General features: G+C 40.8%; 1 protein-coding gene across 4 annotated transcripts in view; it reads left to right on the plus strand.

Annotated features, from left to right (window-relative positions):
- The first annotated feature begins 4,876 nt into the window (after positions 1-4,876).
- glra1 (glycine receptor, alpha 1) overlaps positions 4,877-20,802 on the plus strand; it is a 121,437-nt gene continuing 105,511 nt past the window's right edge. For all 4 annotated transcript variants that reach the window (XM_085286742.1, XM_085286750.1, XM_085286726.1 and 1 more), the window contains exon 1: positions 4,877-5,433. In XM_085286742.1, coding sequence (XP_085142868.1) covers positions 5,363-5,433 — 71 coding nt within the window. In that variant the 5' untranslated portion in view covers positions 4,877-5,362. The remainder of the gene's footprint in view (positions 5,434-20,802) is intronic.

The raw sequence follows: 20,802 nt of genomic DNA on the forward strand, positions 1-20,802 counted from the left end.
TAATGTGAAGGGGCAGACTGTTCCAGAGTTTGGGTGCAGCGATCGCAAAAGCTCGGTCACCCCTGTTTTTCTGGGGATAGTCATAAGCAACTTATCTGCAGACCTAAGGGCTCTACTTGGATTATCTTTTGTTAAAAACTTTTAGAGGGAAACTGGAGCTACTGATCCGTCCTGCTGCTGAACATCAGCCTCACTCAGCGCACCTGTTCAGCTTGCAGCAGAAACAGTTAATGTGCTAAATGAAGGTCTTTGTGGATGGTAAAAGAGCACAGTGAACTCACAGCAAATATCAAATATCAGCAAATATTAAAGTATAGCATATTGTACCTTGTAGAGTACAGCTGTTCTTGGGCTGCTGCTGTCAGACTCTTCACATTTCTCAGTGAATCAGAACAACTCCTGGACTTCAAAAATACGACTCAACCGTTAACCTTTGCCACTATCGCCTTTGAATCGGGAGACTTCTTGTTTTTCCTGCAGTAACTTCACCTGCCAACACTGAACACCGGCTCCTTCTAACCAGGTGCTGAAGTTTGACAGGCCAAATTATATCCAGTCTCTTTAAATTGGGAGGTTTTCTGTTGCACTAAAGGATGTCTCGGTTCTAGCGGTGAGTTCTTATCTCAGGGGATCAAATCCTGCTGTTTTGTCAGAAGTGCTGTTGCAGAGATACACACAAGATGGGCTTCAGTGTTGGAATATATATCACAAGTTTTTTTTAGTCTTCTGTCAATTTTAGGACCTTTTTTGCTTTTTTTGATTCACTTTTTACTCTCCTGTTTGTGGTTGGTTTTGCAGTCTACTGCACATCAGCCCTGCATGCTGGACAATTATGCCAACTGTGTGTTTAATCATGGCACCAGAGGGTTCTTTATGTCGCTGGTTACAAAGTGAGAACCATCTCGCTACTGCCACAACCAAAGGACAACTTGGCCTTATCTGTGAAAGGCAGGCAGCAGGTGAAATAGCAGTACTTGACACCCACGAATGACAACACGCTAAGTATGTAAATACTTAAGATGTAGTGAAACACAACCATCAGGCGACTGGCATGACAGAGGGAGTCAGAGGAGAGGAAAACATGATCTACTGCAGGAGCAGCTGTGCACAGAAGAACAATCATTTATATTCAGTTTAACACAAATGCAAGTGAAATCAAATTTCCTTGAGCCAGTCAGAAATAGTTGTAAATTTTGGCTGTGACTGAGCAAACACTGCTCAGAGATCTGTGCTGGGAGACTTTGGCTCCTGAGGTTTAATGTTTGAAGAGTTGATTAACTCTTTATTAAGATTTCATCAGTGAGGGATTTAAACCTGCAACCTTCCAGCAGCACAGCTGTGAGCCATCTTCTGCAGGGACGGGTCAGCTGGGTTGGTCCACACACTCCAAATAAGAACAGGAGCCAATTACAGCCTGCTGTGACTATAAATAACCACCACAGCACTTTACTCCACATTTACATAAAGAGCTATAATGGCTGTGTAATGGTTTAAATATTCATCATGCTTCCTTTGCATTCCACATACTGCTGAATTATAAAAGGAAAACTGTACTGAAGTGAAACCCAAAGATGTTCTGCAGAAAATCTACAGTATGGACAATAAAAACAAACAAACCTACATAAAGAAATTCTATTTGTGGTCTCCTCCAGTCAAGACCACACTTGATTCCGCCTGATGTGCCGCAGCACATTTTAGGAGTGCACGCAAGTAGCTCTCCTCTCTGCTTAATATAAAGCAGCAGTATTATTACTGCTATAGCTTCAGTTTTTATAGAAGGCACATGACACAGAACAGATGAGATCAACAGGAAGTCAGACACAGAAAATTCAAAATAAGAGACCCTGTGCAGACTAAATGAGGTGACACCAACTGAAGGCGAGAATAAAACATCAAAAACAAGTAGTAAATATTGCCACAATCATTGCATTGATAATGAGACAATTGGCAGTAAATGAAGACCAGCTGATCTTTGCTATAATCTCTGCATAATTCTGTCAGACTCATGTTTCACATCTCAGCACACTCAGTGTGAGTCTGAGCTTTGTTTGCTGTATACATCATTCATACTCATATTTAGTACAAAGTCCTGTGTTCCAACCTGTGCGACACATCTGTCTATCTGTCTGTTTCCTTTATTTAGTCAGAAATTAGCCTGAGGTAGGAGCCCTGCACACTGAGCAATTTTCCCTTTACACTAATGAAGACATCATATTCTTGTCTCTCTCTCTCTCTGTGTGTGTGTGTGTGTGTGTGTGTGTGTGTGTGTGTGTGTGTGTGTGTGTGTGTGTGTGTGTCTGCTCTTCAGTCACAGTATCGCTAAGCCTTGTGATTCCTTCAGTGCCTGCAGACATTAGAATCACAATCACGTTCCAGCGGACACTTCGGACAAAATGGTCCTGAGGAGAGAGACTGTGTGTGTGTGTGTGTGTGTGTGTGTGTGTGTGTGTGTGTGTGTGTGTGTGTGTGTGTGTTACTCTAAAATCACAGAATACATTTTTGGAGTGACAACATTACAGTATTACACTGCACAAGATTAAAGACACTTCAGAGTATCTTACTGACTGTATGACCACCCAGGCAGGCCTGCACTCTCTCTGCTGATAAATTATAAGATCATTCTGAAAAAGCCTCTAATTTATAATAATTCTTATGTAAAACAAAGTGCCAATACCATGAGATGCACCATGTCATAAAAATCACAGGTGGTAAACAACCTGCTGCTAATGAAGACTCGCTACAAGCAGTATTTGAGTGGTTGAATAATAATAATCCTACTACTACTACTACTAATAATAATGATAATAACAACAACAACAACAATAATAATAATAATGATAATAATAATAATAATAATAATAATAATAATAATTGGTAATTTACTAACCCTAAGTGGAATTCATTGCATCCCATTTGAGTAGGAATTTGGTGTATACAGGCAGACAGGCTTGCGTGCAGTCCTCTAAAAATAAACTTGTTGTGCATTCTGACTGCGGTTTTCTCTGAGGCAGGAAGAAAGCTACGTTTGGAAGCTTTCCATTAGCATCTGAAGATGCAGAGTCCCTGCAGCTCATTTATAGGTATTAAATTCTGATTTGGTGGCATCTTACTCAAGGCTTCATATAAAGGGGATCGTCTACAAAGCCTCAAAATCTTTGTTTGGTCCTCCTGGTATCTGAATGAAAACAGACATAAGTGAATAACCACCTTAGAAAAAGAAAAAAGTAACACATATTACAGTCAGCCCATAAAAAAGATGATCCCGCGATGCCCCTTCACAGTTGCCTCCTCATGCACCTCCAAACTTCAAATCTCTCCAATTTCATCTCGAGTTGCATCAAAGCCACGTCACAGGATCAATTTCATCTAAAAGAGTGAAGAGGAGTTCACCAAAGCTGCAGCACCTTATGGCAAATAAAGAAACACTAAACAAAGACATGTATTTGGTACCAAAGTGTTAATAAGTCATATTCAGACATGACTCCATTCAATTCAATTTTATTTATACAGCACCAAATCACAACAATAGTCACCTCAAGGTTTATATTGTAAGGTAGACCCTACAATAATACATACAGAGAAAAACCCAACAATCATATGACCTCCAATGAGCAAGCACTTTGGCGACAGTGGGAAGGAAAAACTCCCTTTTAACAGAAAAAAAACCTCTGGCGGAACCAGGCTTGGGGAGGGGCGGCCATCTGTCGCGGCTGGTTGGGGAGAGGAAAGTTAATCCTTTTAAACAGTGAAACGGATGCACTGTGAAGGCCCTTCGATCATGATAAGAACATAAAAATGAATCAGATTAAAACTTTGATCTCTTCTGCTCACGGATTTGTTTCATTGATTTGTGAAATCAGACAGTGTGAGCTTTTGCCTCCTCCCTCAGTTCAGCAGGAGCAGCTCGGTGTGTTTTAGTGAGGGCTCCTCTCCCTTCCCGTAACTCAGATCACAGACACGTGATTTATCACTTTTACAAATATTAAAGGTCTGCACGCTCAGTCTTTAGTAAGTTCGCTGATATTTCCTCAGGGGATCCACGTATGAGGGGCAGAAGCTCATACCCAGCTAGTGACACCTCCCCCAGCCAGTCATCGGCGTCCTTCAGCCCCGCGCAGCCCAATGGGGCACGCTGTGGGCGTGTCCTTTCGCGGTGAGGGGCTTTTTCGGAGTTTGGTAAATGACTGCAGCAAGAAAGCAGACCAGAGCGCACGAGGCTGTGTCCGCCTCCGTGTTTCACCTCCGTGCACGTGTGTGCGCGCTCTCTTCCGCCATGGAACGGGTCCACACGAGTCGGCGAGCACGTTAACGACACTCCGACGGGATTGCTTTTTGTTCTTTCTCTCGGTTTAGCGGAGCTGGTGTTCCGGTGCTGGTACTGGGGCGGGAGCGCAGCGGCGGCCGCCGGTGAGTCTCCAAGTTGAGCGGCAGCGGACAATGGGAGCAGCCGAGCCGGGCTGCTGCAGAGACCGCTACTACTACTGCTCACCCCGGGGAGCCGCCGCCGAGCAGCAGGAGGAGGAGGAGAGGGAGAAAAGGAGGCACACCTGCTCCACCTGCAGACCCTCCTCTCCGAGCAGCAGCCCCGTGCGGGTCCGGGACGTGTGTAGGATGTGGGTGAGGAAAGCTGCGGCTCTGTCCTCGCGCTGGATTTGGGGAATATAAAGCGCACGTGCACTCTTCTCGAGCCCTCCTGAGAGCGTGAGCCTCCCGCAGACCCACTGCTGAAGGAACCGGAGGGGATGTGTTTCGTTCCCGCTGTCGGCGCCGCGGACCGCACGCGCTGGACTTTAGAGTGATTGGATGTAACTGTGGCTCAGTTGACAGGATCCCGTGATCTCGTCTCGAGACCCCCACCCACCCCCTTCTCTCCCCCCTATTCTTCCCCCTTTTCCCTCCCCTCCCGAACCAGAACCCGGATGAGCTCCGTACCCACTGCCCGCCTCTGTCCGTGGTCCTGAACACAGTCTCCTGGCGGATTTAGTGGATTGTTCCCCCCAAAAAACCCTCCTGCGTGGAGGCGTGAGAGCGGACATCAGCATGATTTCATGGAGACTGAGGTCATGAGCATCCCGCGGCTCGGCACCGGCGACTCCGGGATCTGAAACCCACACACACAGAGACACACACACACACACACACACAAAAGGTGGAACATTTTCGGTTCACCTTGGAGGTCATAAACCAGAACCGCGACCCCCCCTCCCCTCTCACCCTCATCTTCCTCCTTCTCTTCTTCCACTAAAGGCTTTTTTTGGTCTTTTTTTTTTTTTTTTTGGAGGGGACTTCATCCTCTCCAGAGCGTGACCCCCCTCCTCCCCTTCCCACCACCTCCACACACTCCCCCTCCCCTCTAAACAAAATGAGACTGGCAAAAATGTGCCGACTAAACGTGCTGGGGATCTATTTGTGGCAAACGGTTGTGTTTTTCAGGTAAGCAGAAGCATGAAATGGACTTCATGAGTGCAAAATAACGACGTGTGTGTCATTGCTTTTCAGAAAATGGAAAATATGAATTTGCATTTTTATTGCTTTGCAGCCCTACTGTTGGGCGGGGGGAGGGGGGCGTTCATGTGCAAACTTATGAAAGTTGTGTTCGGGTTGCGTGTCTCATTGCTCTTGAGCATGTAAAGGAAGTTGAATTAAGTTGCAGTGAATCCAGACAGGACGGTAAAAGAGGAAACAGCGACCACTAGCGGGCGATGTGTGTTTATGGTGTCAGCGGTCATGTTTGGGGGAAAGGAGCCTGTCGGAGTCACGTGCTCTCTGACAGTCATGTTAAAGCAGGTGTTGCTCATAGCAGACAGTATGTGGAGGGGACATGGTGAGGTTTGTGAATACCTCAAACGGCTCGGAGCAGCCTTGTATCCTGGAAATCCACATTCCCATTTGTCTCACTGGTTCAATAAGACAATCGCTTATTGTGAGTTTTCTTCTTTCATTAACAGACATCCAGTAATCGAGCTCCTTGTACATAATACAGCCAAAGAGGAAAAATGTAAGGACACTGTTTCTGTTGATGGGATAAAACATATTCAGAGACAGTACTTTGTCAGCCATTCAATGCAAACATATTTTTCATGTAGATCTCCAGGTCATCTCCAGGCCGGCTCCCTGTTTGTCATTGTCCCCCTTTCACAAACCTGCTAAATGTACCTGACCAGAACAGGAAGTGGCAGCCATTGTTTTGGTGATGCAGATGATGAAACTCTGTCAGCTGATGACATGGAGGTGACGATGCTCAGATGGGTTTTTTTTTTAGATTGAACAGTTTTACTGGGGCTGAAAAACTTCAAATCAGTCTTCACCCTCCATTATATAATCATTATTATTTGAATTACTGCTTTGGAAGTATTCTTGACCAGATGACCAACACAGATTTTTTTTTAGGTTGCCAAGATGAGTCCAATTGTATAGAAGTCTATGAGAGTCTACTGCTCTGTGAGCTCAGTAAAAATGGTCTCAGCGGCTGGTTTCAAGTCTTATTCAATGCAACTACATATTCATTCTCCAAATCCCGTAGATGATACAGTAGTTTCTGCAGACAGTTGTGCAGAGCAGAAGTATGAAGCGCCTTAACTGGTGGAAAACACAAGAAGTGCTTCAAACTGCACTCTACTTTCCAATGTCACAGTTAAACGAGCCGGCTTTCTGATTCTGTGCAGCATGTTGGAAACTGAAAAGGAGCCTATTTATAGTTACCAGCTGTTTCTTCCAATTTACGCTGAATGCATATTATAATATTATCTCTCACTATTATTTGCTAACGTGTTTGGGTCCTGTGCGCGTTCCCAGCCTGCAGGTTCCTGCACGTTTCGTTTTATTGCATCACACGTGGATCTCATTTCCCTGCACGTCGCCTGGATTTCATTATGTCGAGTATCACTAGTGTTTTTCTACCTGCTGCAGTGACTACTTTCCAGTGAATAAGGCGGCCATTTACCGTGAGGGACATGGTGCTTTTGTAGGAGGGGGCTGCAGGAGTTTTGCATTCAGTGCACACTGTTTAGTTAATGAAGCAGAGTTGGGATATTGCCGTCTCAGCTCCTCACGCCTGGACTCTGCAGTTCCCTGCTTAATTGATATCTCTTTCCTCCATCCTGACCCACACACCCCCCCACACCTCATTCCACATTCAGCCTCATTACTAAACATTGATTAGCCCGTCAATGGCTGGGGCCAGACCTGATGAATACACATTTAATGCCTGCACATATCTCGCTCACTCACTGGCTCTGTCCACACTCGTAGTATTCATCAAACAGGCAGCAGAGGAGAGCTAGGAATTTAGATTGGACCTGCAGGAAACATTCATCTAACGACCTGTTTCATCTTGCATTAGGCTCAAATCCGAGATAATGTCCTTTTTCCCTGAAAAAGTCTCCTTTTTTAAATCTAATCAGTTGCCGTTTTTAAGAAAATTGGGACTAAAATGTTTTGGAAGAAACTATTTTACTTTATCAGTGGCAACAGCAGCTACAACTGTAAACCCGTGAAGGTTTGTCCAATCTAAGATTCAGTCATTCCTCATCTCATGAACAATTCGTTGTTTATATTAGGAAGGTTCTAGAAATGACAGTCAGTACCAACACAGCGTAGCTCGGATATTAATGTGGACAGTCGGCACAAAATCTATGATAGAAAATTTTTTTTTTTTTAAAGGATTAAAGACTCAATCAATAAACACATTTTAAATGAAAGTATAAACAGTCTGTTTAAAGCGCACAGGAACATTTGCTGTCCAAGTTTCCTACATAAAAAGCAAATTCATGCAACAAAAGATATATTTAAAATAATAAATGATACTATTAGTCTATACTTCATCCAGAGCAGCTTCAGATTATTCACATTAATTGAACTGCTACTGTGGATGAGAAAGTGCAGTGCTACATTATCAGCCAACGCTTGTTATCTCATTGCTTCCATAAACTGTGCAGGTGCAGCGCATGAACAAATACCTATTAATTAACATTATCATTAGTAATAAAGTCATGCTTCACTTATACTAGAGCAGAGTCAAAGAGCCTATTCATTGGCTACAGCTGTCAATCAAACCTTAAAAATAATGTAAACTAATAAGTTATTGTTTGTATATGTATGGTGTCTGCATAGTTGTTATGAAGGAATTAGAGATGTATGGAACTGAGTCACTGCTGGAGCCCCAGCTGGACGTTTGAGAAACTGCAGTTTAAAGGTAGCAGTTTAAATAGCTCATGTAGTAAAAGTACAACATACTGTAAATGTCCACAGTAAGGCTAACATTTCAATCTGTTATTCTGTCTCTTGAGTTACAGGTTTATCAAAATCATTTAGGGTTCGTATTCTGTCATCACAGTAATCTCATAGAGATGCTGAGCTACTGCTGAAAGCTCATTCATAATTTCTTGCAGCACATTTTAGGACAAACTGCATGAAGTGAGCTGTAAATTTTGGATTCAAGCAAAGAGATTTATGCCCGGGGTATGTTCTTAATATTAAATAGCAGAAAAGAAAATGCCAACAAACTGATAAACAATATTCTCACATATAACCCTCAAAAAATACTTGTATTTTTATTCTTCTATCAGCATCACTCCATCATTTAACCCCAATAACAAAAATATATTTCCCTTTAATTTCTTGATTTCTGTATGGAAAGGAGCTCAGAACCTCCAGCAATGTTGCTGTGCGTTACCCATGAACGATCACACCGTATCTGAGCCTGAATCGCTGGAACAGACTTAAAGTGCACGAGCTGAACATCACGTGCTCCTCAGTCCTGCGGCACATCGTCTGCTTCTATTGACCGCTCGAGCAGGAACGATTAATCAAACGGGTCAGTGCTGCATTTAGAGAATGCCAACGCACAAACCAGCAGGGAATGCCAATCAGTCACTCACAGTGATTGACAGGCATCGAAACAGCCGCCGACATGTCTGCCGTATTGGTTTTCTACCAGGTGGGAGGTCGTTGGAACAGCAGAATCTTATAGGAAGCTTTGGGGACGGCTGTCCTCTGTCCACACATATCGATGTGTTTATTTTTACAAAAGGAGAAGCTAATCATCCTAAAACTGGAACATGGAACAAACTGGAACAAACATACGTTTGTCATGAAGTCTTCTCGAGGGAAATTTATTTATATTTGGTTTCAGATGCAGTTATACAGTTATTTGTGATCTTAAAGGTGTGCTGGAGCAGGAAAAAGAGAATTAGATGCCTCTCTGTTGACAGTTTAGTTATTTAAAGCCAATCAAGCATCGGGGGTAATTTGCAGGAAGGGTCACTCAGTTTTTTTATGGCTTCATTTGCTGAATCGCTGCTGCAACAAATAAAGCACCTTCAGGTTTTCAGCTTCTTAGAGAAACAAACTGCATCCCTTTATTTTTTTGATCAGCTGCACATCTGCCTCCCTATGATAACACAGACTGATCACCTCCGTTGTTTGCGGGTGCTTGCACGTGTCGTTATTATGTACAAAAGCGCCAGCCTTCAGTCTCTATCCTGAATGAAATGTGCAGAGTGACCTTTTCCTCTGTACATTTCTATTTTCAATAAAAATCTTTTTTTAAATGGAAACATGAGTGGAAACAGTCACCTGCTGCTTGAAGGTAACCTTGAGCTGGCCTTGACGAGGCGGCTGTATGTCGGGATCTCTTCTCTTTGGGAGCGGGACGTACTCCGACCTGCTCACCTCCTTCATGTCTCAGAGTAAATTAAATCCGACTCTGTCAGTTCATGAAATAAATTGATGTTGAAATCTGGCAATTTAGAGAAGGTCATTCGATGGCTTTCTTAAGTGATTTCAGGCAGCGGATGTCAGACTGATATTAAATTGAAGTATTTTAAAGGGGTGGAGTGGAAACTAGGAGAGGAGGGACATTTTAAAGAGGACAAACTGACCTCGGTGGTTTGTTCATTAAATGAAAGGTCAGCTTTCACGTAGATGGCCAGAAAAACAAATCCGTGACAGAATGACTTGCACGAATGTCATGTTACCTGGAGTGATATTTCACTTCAGTCTAGTTCTGGCTTTCATTAGCTGTGTAAGTGTTGTGACTCAGTGCCGGCTGTCATCTGTATTTACAGTCACATTACAGACCTCCCTGCGAGTTCCTATAACAAATTCTGATTCTGTCTAAGAACTTAAAGCATGAAGAGAAAATGAATGTCTGCCTGGGTTCAAGTTCAAGGTCGAACTTGAAGTGAAAAAGACGAGATGCACCGTTCATGAATATAATGTACATTTAAGTGGATACTTAACCTGATAAATGTGAATTAGATGCAGTTTTGACTCTCACTAAAATTCTGATGCAAATACATTTAGACCATTGGGACCTATTTTATTTTCTAATATTCCAGCAAAAGTACGTCTTTGTGCTGATGATACTGTCATATAAACACATGCTCCCTCCAAGTTCTTGTGCAGACAGCACAAGAACTTCAGACTGCATTTCACTCATTTCAAACTGCTTTGCTGCAGTTAATTAATTATTTAAAATTCATGATCTTCATGTATCCATGCCCACCACTGATGCTATTATGTTAAACACTTGTGTTTAACAAAAGAAGGAGAAACATTACATATAGGCTGTTCTGCTGCAGAAAAAAAGTGCAAAGCAAAAATCCAACCCTACCATGTCATGTTGATCAATATTATTCCAAAGAACACAACATTGACTGGTTAAGAAGACTTAATTTTTTTTTCTTGCTTATTCCTAAGGATTACAGATTTGGTTTAAATAAATCAGTGAACGGTGTTGGAACACTCTGAAAAATTAAAAGGATTAAAGAGGCAATCAATAAAAACATTTTAAATAAAATTACAGAAACTATTTACCGGTAAGTGAAATATATTAATTGGAGGTCCTAACAGTCTGTTTAAATGAACATTTAATGTCTAACTCCAATTTTCCTACATGCAGAGCAAATTCATGCAACTTTAGACCGTTGGTCGTTAAGTAAAACCAAAAATGCAAAAGATATATTTAAAATAGTAAATAATACCTTTAGTCTATACTTCATCCAGAGCAGCTTCGGATTAGCATTAGGATTCAACTATATTGTCATTACACATGTATAAATACAGGGTAATGAAATACAGTGATTATTCACATTAATTGAACTACTAACATGGATGAGATGGTGCAGTGCAACGTTATCAGCCAAAGAGTATGCAAAACAAAAATCCAACCTTACCATGTCATTTTGATTTATATTATTTAAAGAAATACGTCATTGACTGGTTAAGAAGACTTGATTTTTTAAAACTTATTCCTAATTCTTTCCTAATTCCTAATTTTTTGGTTTAAAGAAGTCATTGAATGGTGTTGGAGCACTCTGAAGTAAAGACAAAGCTTCATATTTATCAAACAGATTTTTTGTATCATTACAGGATTTTATCAAAATATTGTAGACTGCACTGCAACCCAGAATGTCCCCCTCATGTTTCCTTTTGTACTTAAGAGAGAATTCTGTGAAAGATAAATAATAAACTACCAGAGAAAGCAGATGTGTGACACTTGGGGTCATTTCGAGCATAAAATAAAGCGTGTTTCCACTTTTTACCCAGAATTGTTGTCCAGGATCTCCCAGGGGTTCGTTCTGATTTGACTTCCACAGCAGATCCAAAGATGAAGCAAATTAGTCTGCTGACATATCAAAAGCACAAAAGCCTCAAATTGCCTCTGAATGTTGCAAACTGCAAAATTGGACATCAAAAACTGAACCTTGCTGTCACTCACACAATAAAATCTCCTCCATCCTGATTATTTTCACCTTTGTTCTACAAGCTAACAGTAACACAAAATGAAGGGATCAAACTATTTGATGGCACACCGTTGGGCTTTCTTTTCCGAGTTGGGAATGCTCCCATAAAATCTATCGGGTGTATTAAACATCAGCAATTGATAGTGAAGGATGGGAGTGAACAAAGGAGATTATCAGCTTTAGCTGCTGCAAACTGCTGCACATAATTCAGGATTCAATAATCCTCTTTTGATCCCCAGAGGGACAAAGATGTCTTTTATGCCTTCCTGCTGTGAACTTGGTCATTAGGGTTCACAATTCAGGGATGGGGTCAGACCTGGAGCAGAGCAGGCGGGGTGAGATTTGCACTAGAGCACTGCCAAAAGCAGTCCTAGAAATCATCCCTTGTCAGTTAGCATACTCACTGCTCAGCCGAATTAAAGCAACTGTTTCATTTATGCGTCTGCCCTCAGGGTGTTTCTTTGTTCGTAGCCGATATTTATTACTTGCATCTCCTTTCATAACAAATCATAACATATATATTTTTCTCCTGTGATCAATTTCCCTGAGTCGTCTAACAAAAAACAATCGACTTCTCTGGTGGAGTTCACCTTCATCTGCAATAATGAACTTCTGGGCAGGTTCATTTCCAAAACTTGATATATGATAATACATTATTGATCAGCAGACAGTGACAGATTTTCACCATAACTAACAGAGTACATTATCAATGGCCTCTCAGAGCTGTAACTGAGTTAAAGCAAAGGTGAATTCCTGGAAATGTCGGGAGCTGCTGTGCACTTCTGAAATTAAAGTGCTGCTGGACGATGGCAGAAGCTGTTGATGAGAGAGGAGCGTTTCTGAAGAGTTTTTTCTGACTTAGAACTCGGTTTAACGACCACTTTGGCAAACGCTGCTCGTTCCTTTTGCGATGGGTTTAGTAGACGGAGAATATATGACAACCAGGATGTGTTTTCACAACCTTCAGATCTGAAAATGAAATCCTATATTTATTTTAAATTTTAAATAAAAAAGGGAAGATGAGCATTTTACAGTCCTGCTGAATGGAGCATTAAAGTTCTACATCATGTTTAAAACATAAAAATGACTTGAATGTGACAGTAAGATAGTAAGAGATAATGTAAAGAAAAAAAAAGAAAATATTAGAAAAAGCACTGATAAGGCTTCCTTCTGTGGTAGTTATGTGCAAGTTATGTCCAAAGTATCATGACTACGTGCATTTTAAACACAGCAGCTCCTGATGGGAATCAAACGCACAACCTTGCTTTGCCTTTGCTGAACTTTAACACATTCTCGTACATTTGTGAATATCAAACACAGACTGCTACATGCAGCCACAGCATCCTCAAACCTGACTGTTCACAAGCACATGGCCTGAAACCAGAACACGTCAGTACCAACAGCCTCGTGCTGTCTTCACATCCTTCATCCTAGACCAAGGGTGTCCAACTCCAGGCCTCGAGGGCCCGTGTCCTGCAGGTTTTAGACGTGTGAGCTGATTTAAATGGCTAAATGACCTCCTCAACATGTCTCGTAGATCTCCAGAGGCCTGGTAATGAACTAATCGTTTGATTCAGGTGTACTGACCCAGGGTGAGATCTAAAACCTGCAGGACACTGGCCCCTGAGGCCTGGAGTTCCCCACCCCTGTCCTAGACTAAAAAATGAACTCCATGCAAGTGTGAAAACCACACGTCAGTCTGATGTTGTTTGATATGAACATTAAAATGCTGAATGCTTAAACATCTAGGGTACGACGTGTTTGCTGGGCGAGGCAGCCTATCTGTTAGTGCCAGGGAAGCAAGCAGCCCTTTGCTTTCCCGAGTGTTACTAAACGCCAGGATGAGATCAATTAGGGATTCGGGTCTTCAGAGGCTTTAAGAACATAATGAGGAACACTTAGGGCTAATGATTGGAGTCTTGCATTAGCCCACACCTCTCCTTTGCTCTGGCGTTTCTCTCTGCTCGCTGTGTGCATATGAGACACCGACGCTGGGCAACTCAGCTGTTTTTCCTTCTCCTCTGCTGCCTCAGCATTGGCCGCAGCTCTCCACAGCAGCACGGGCCAGCGCTGATCTGAAATAATTAAAGCAAATCCCGACTTTGATCACGGAGAGCCGGAGAAGATTAGGCGCGGGTTGTGTGCCACTTATATCAGCTGACTGTGAGCCTCTTCGGTCCTCGTGGCCCTGTTCCAACTATAGACGGGTATGTGTTTACATATCAAACAGCCGTGACAGAAAGAACCTCTGAGGCTGAAATAATAATACTTACAGTAAAGATACAGTCTGCAGTATTAGACCATTGTTTACTGTGGTACTGTTAATATCAGAGTAAATGCCTTGGACATGATTTTTTGTTTCCTTTAGAACTTTGTAGAGGACACTTTCTGGTGATGCTTACGTTATGGGAAATGCAGGATGCATGTTGTTCATCTGTTGCTGCAAGTTTCAAATGCTTGTGATAACTGTGCTGAATATCATTTATTGTAATTTCTGGTGTCTTTGCCAGGACTCTCTTGAAAGGTGAGCCTTTTACCTGGATAAAAAAGTGATATATATATATATATATATATATATATATATATATATATATATATATATATATATATATATATATATATATATATATATATATATATATATATATATATATATATTAGTCTGAGGGGTGAAATGATCATTTTGAGTTAAATGCAGCTGAAATATATCAAATCAAATGTTATATATAAAATAACACTTTTATTGCTGTTGACAAAATAGCTTTTATTTTGGAAAGAGCCATTTCTCTGTAATAAACTCTCTTTTCCACAGATAAGTGATTTCTCCATCGGATACATTTATTTTTTTTATTATTTTGATGTTTCAGCAACATTTAATTTAAAAACTGTACTTTCGAGTTAAAAGAAATATTTATAATTTTAATAACTTAAAATAGGCATGAACATTTTTTTGTATCAAAAAAATATCGAACCGTGACACCAAAGTATTGAAAACGAACCGAACTGTGAATTTTATATATATATATATATATATATATATATATATATATATATATATATATATATATATATATATATATATATATATCTTTTATACTTTTATAACAAAATTACATAGAAAATATACATGTAAACATGTAAATACTGAATACTCAAATAAATGATAAATAAATACTGTAAAATACTCAAAGCCATTATTTATTTGAGTAGAGCTCTCAGTTTATACAACAAATACCTAAAACTATTAAAACAAACGTATGAATGTATCTAGAGTGTCACCCTGTTGCTGTGCACGTTGTCTCAGTGCAGGGCTGTCAGTGTTGTGGAGCTATAAAAAACACGAGCAGCACCTGTGCATGTCTTCCTTCTTCTGTGGTGCTGAAGCTGTCACGCAGTCCAGCAGAAGGACTTTTACAAGCCAGGCAGACAGCATTATGTAGATATTATTAGAAAAGGCGCTCCGTGGTAGCTCACAGCTGGAGTCTCTGTCTCCAACATGAGAAATTAAGGCCAAAATAGTCAAGCGTCCACAGCAGAGCTTGCTTCTAATTGTGTGTGTGCTGTATTATCCTCGTGCCAGGCTGTAGTGGCTGTGCCTGGTGAGATGTCAAGTGTCCACAGACATCGACGCCGGCTCCTCGAGCCTTAATGCATTTTTCCTGATTCTGCCTTCAGTGTGGAGAGCCTGTAATGACATTAAAGCAGGTGGGTTTTTAAAAGGACTCATCTGATCTGTTCGCCCAAGCGTTTATGCAAATGGGGCAGACACCTGGCAGATGTTTGGACTCGATGAATATGTATTTTGTGGAGCAACAGAAAAAGACATATTCAAAACGCACCTTTTCTCTCAGTGTGTTTGGGAAACGGGTCAGTTTGACTCTGTTTTTCAGTGACACACGTAACTTGCGTAACTTTTAATATTAAAATTTTGGGGTTTGAGCTGAATAATAATTATAAGATGAGCAGACTCAAACAAATGGTGAGCATAGTGTCTGCTGAGAACACAAGAATACTGAGATGAAGGGTCCAGTTGTTGATCTCAGGCGTTTTACTCCCATCATCAGGTTTTAATTTCAGTTTTGCAATAAAAATGGCATGCATGGGAGAAGTGCTAATTGTCTTACACAGAGTGCACCACAGAGAGGTATATTGCACAGCTGCACTGGGATCAGACAGGGGTAAGGGGAAAATGGGGACAAAGAGGACAGGTTTACATAAAGGGGGACAACTCTGTGAGGCTCAAATCAGGGAGCAAGTGTCCCGCTGAGCTTGGATTACAACCATAGCTGCTATGAGTCTGGACCTTTAAACATCAGGTTCCAGCTGTGTGATAACTGCTGATTATTCTTTTCTCGCCTGCGGATCGTCCAGGGATTTAATGAAACCTTTGTTTATTCACATATTTCAAAAGCTGAGGGCTCAGCAGTCTCAGAAAACCGAGCTTAGGCGGCCATTTAAGGAGGCAGCTAGTGTCTTTATCTATGGGGCGGGCTGGTTTGATCTCTGGCTCCTCCAGTCTGCATGTCAGAGTGTCCTCAGGCAAGATACTGAGCCTCGAGTTGCCCCCGATGCATCCATCACAGTGTGTGTGAATGTTCGGGAAGGCACTTAGGCATAGATATGGGTTTGTGTGTGTGTGTGTGACTGAGTGAATGAGGCTGGTACTAAAAGCACTTTTAGGGCTCAATTAGAAAAGTGCTGTATGCGTAAGAGTCCATCTCTTTAAGTAAGGAGAAGCAAACAAAGATGAATCAAAAGGGGACGGTCCACAGACTTCCAAAATTATTCCACAAAACCAAAAGTTCATTAGTTAGAAACTTTATTGTTGACCTGCTTTTCCCATTTAATTTCATGTCATGCAGGAAACACTAATCCTGCCTGTAAAATGAGCATAAAATGTGTAGACGAGATAATGTAAATCAATCAAACTCTTTATCCCTCAGGGGGAAATTCAGAGCACAGCATCAGCACATTAACCGTCACAGCACTGAGCTGACATCCCACTAAAATCACAGACTCTGTCATTTCAGCTCCTCAAGTTTTCTACAGGGATCATGTTTTGAGTGTCTCATATGTGTGTTTCCTTTATCTATAACAAATATTTCTAATTTTCTAAAATGTTATATTGTCAGTGGTATTGGTTTTCAAATATTTGTATGCAAAAATGACTTTAAAAACACAAACTGTACAAGTTACATTTATCACTTTTTCTATGATTTAAAAACTAAAAAATGTAAAAGTTCACATATATACAGCACATAATGTGAATTTTAACTGCTCTGTGATCACCAACAAAATCATTGTGTTTTTTTCATACTTTGTTACAATTTAACAAACATTTGAAAATATGCTATATTTGTGCAGAAATGCTTGAAATATTACTGAAAAATCTGAAAACAAGAGTCTGATTATGGAATAATTAACAGCAGAATGATCATTGAAATCAAAGTCTATAATTTAATACACATACATATGTCTTCAGGGTCAGAAATGACACTTATGTTAAAGCATTGAACAGTTATAGGAGACGTAGATTCAACTGCAAGTAAACAACAAGAAATGAAAAATCACATAGAAATATCACATTCACTCTCTGTATACAGCAAACCAGTCAGTCGATCAGTTTTTAAATGTTTATACAGAATCTGTTGATATTATTTTTACTCTGTCAGAAATCCCCCACAGCCCACACTTTGTGCCGTAACAATTACACAATCTGGAACTTGATTATTCTCTAGTTTAAGGTCAACAAAACCAGACTCCCCCTCGAAGAGTTCACAGTTTCAGTGTAATTCAGTGTCACCTCACGCTACACGTCCGGGAAAAATGATCTTTGTGTCAATGGCACGCTGGTGTAATCTGTGACTAATCTGGTTGTCATCAGCCGAGCTCTGTGCGCGTTCACCGCTAATTTGGAAGCATTTCACACGGGTCTTATGCTTTTATTGTATCATCTGTGCGACGAGGGCCATGCCCAACAACAGAAATTTGTTTTTCTCTAAGAGCTTGATCCGATCTCACTCCCACCGGCCGTTGTTGTAAAGAGGATTAAGCGCCGATTCGTCACATTGCTGCAGGAATTATCGGCACAGAGATAATCTTTGATCCACCTAATTTGTTGTCACTGAGAACAGAACTGGATGTGTGACGGGTCTCAGAGTCCTGATGTCTTAATAATAGTAATGGATTGGATTTATATAGTGCTTTTCAAGGCACTTTACAGAACTGTTCATTCACTCTCACATTCACACACTGGTGGAGGCAGCTACAGTTGTAGCCACAGCTGCCCTGGGGCAGACTGACAGAAGCGAGGCTGCCATATCGCGCCTTGATATGGCAGCCTCGCTTCACCCTACTGGCCAACACCAGTAGGGTGAAGTGTCTTGCCCAAGGACACAACGACCAGGACAGAGAGCCCAGGAATCGAACCGGCGACCTTCCGGTTACAGATGTGCTTCCCAAGCCCCTTAACCACGGTCGTCTTCTCATTGATTGGCACTGCTTCATTACAGTTTTTGGGAGATGCCATTATCGTCGTTGTCCACAGGCGTTCTGACGAGTTCTCTGAACTGTCGACACTTACAGACGATCATCAGCTGACCGCACATGCTTTGTCATTCAGTCATGTGACTATTTCAACAGGAAAGCAACTTTTAAAAAAGACAATAAGTACAACAGGGTGGAGAATTAGTGTGATTTGAGCTCAGCAGTCACAGTAATCTCAGATCATGATATCAGTTATCATAATCATACAATCATACGTATTCATTTTAACAAGAGGTATTTAATTAAAGGGGGATTTCACAGAGTTTCACCAGCGAGTGTGAGATCACATTCTTGTACCAAGTGCTAAGTTCAGGGACCATTATATTTATACAGCACCAAATCACAAGTCACTTTATACTGTAAGGTAAAGACCCTACAATGTTCATGAGCTTAAAAATGTCATCACTTTAAAATGTGATCAATGTGTAAACAAAAAGGAAATATACTGTGGCACTGCCTAAATAAGCTAAATCGCACCAACTTGTGGGGTCGGTTATGTTGACTTGTTTAAGAGTACGTGAGGAGGATGAGTCATATTAAATGTACTTTATATAGATTCTGTCATGGCCGGCGGGAGCTGACTGTGTGTTGCCTGAATAATGGATGTGGAGCATAACTTGGAAAAAATTAGTCATAAATAGTCAACAGGGACAAGAAACATGAACATAACCTGAGCAGAATCGTGAAAGGTTTAATCATGATGTGACGTGGTGGGTAAATACACAGACTATCCAACAAGGACAGAATGAAAACACACAGACTAAATACACACAGGAGGTGATCAGGGGAAGTAGAAACACATGGGGAAAGAGCTGACACAAATTAATATCATGACGATGATGAAAAGTAACACTAAGCACAATGAACATAGAAACAAGACTTCCTACCGGGACATAACGGAACGTCGACATGACATGAGCTTGACAACATGAAACATGGTTTAGAAGCACGAACCAACAAGAGAGACCTAAACACAGGGGTACTGAAAGTAAAACACTGAGGACAAGATAGACCCTATAATACAGAGAACAGGAGCACACTCATAACTAAGAATACACAGAAAAACCTAAACTAGAATTAAAACTTAAGGCGACCTGATAATAGTGCTAGAACTTAACATCCTTTCAATATGCCTAAGAAATCACAAATACAACAACAAAGTCAAAGTGCTGGGTCACAAACCCAGCCCCTGACAGATTCAGATTTACTGACCAAGTGTGTGTACACATACAATGAACTGAGCTCCCACTAGTTCTTTGCTCTCGGTGTAAATAACAACATTATTATTTATTTATGGTTATTATTACTTATTTATGGTTCAGAGTGCAAAGATGTTGGAATATATGGATAATTAGTTACTATATGTCTACTATATGTAACCTGTAGTTTGGCACATTTTACCATAAAAAAGGTTCTAAACCTTAACCTAAACCTAAAAGTTTACTTTGCGTACTCTTATGTGTCGAGAGCCGTCTCAGGTTTTGTGCTACATACACCACAGTTTACAGCAACGCTGTTTTCTGGCATCAGATCCACAAACCTGAACGTCAACACTGACCCGAGCCATTAATGATGACAAGACACTCAGCCGTGCTGTCTCTTTACTGGCCAAGCTTTTGCATTAACGATCCTGTGAGTCTCTGAATAAAATCTGTTAAATAACACAAGCATGCACAGAGTTACTCAGCAGTAGCCAAAAATACAGATGGATTGGTAGAAGTAAGAAAACTTAAAATGGTATCGATTAAGATAAAGCACTAATTTAAATTAGTCCACTGAGGTGGTGCGCAGCATCAAATGTCAGTATGGAAATTAGATTCCACATCATCACTTTGAGCGCAGTGGCATCTTATCGTTGATGAAGTGAAAGGTGACAAAAATGCGTCGGATAAGAGTTTGACTGAGGACAGTGTTGTTCCCATGGAGTTTTCTTCTACTGTCATACAATTCCACAGAGACGATCACATTTACACAAGTGTAAGAATCACAGCCTTAAATCTCAGTTTTGCCTACACTGTGTGCTCAGCCACAATTAGACACAAATATCACTGACAGATCATTAAAGTCAGCTAGGAGAGATATTTGTAGATTAAAAGTTTGTACACTGGATTTAAAATAACCTTCATTAAAAAATATATATAATCAGCGTATTTGCCATTCAGTGCAAAAAACTGCTGCTGTATGATTTTTCATATTACTGAGGTTTGCCAAAAAATTGTACTTGTTGCCCCTGAAAATCTTTAATTTGGCTGAAACAAAAGCAATAAAACTTTAAACTGTTATTTATTGGAAACGTTTACTATGCAGGCAATGAATAACCAATAAATGTTAGAGAAGAGGCTGTTGAACCATGAACCATACTTTTATTTTCTATATCGGTTTTGATTACACTTATTTCACATGGTTTAAATGTGCTCTATTGCATATAAAATATTATAAATATTATCATATTTAATTGGAATACTCTGTAGAGAAAGCACAGACCACTTCACCTTTTAAGAACTTTTTC

This window comes from Mchenga conophoros, linkage group LG2 (assembly GCF_057382185.1).
Source record: "Mchenga conophoros isolate Kocher_MC1m ecotype Shallow Benthic linkage group LG2, M_conophoros_male_GT1.1, whole genome shotgun sequence".
NCBI lineage: Eukaryota > Metazoa > Chordata > Actinopteri > Cichliformes > Cichlidae > Mchenga > Mchenga conophoros.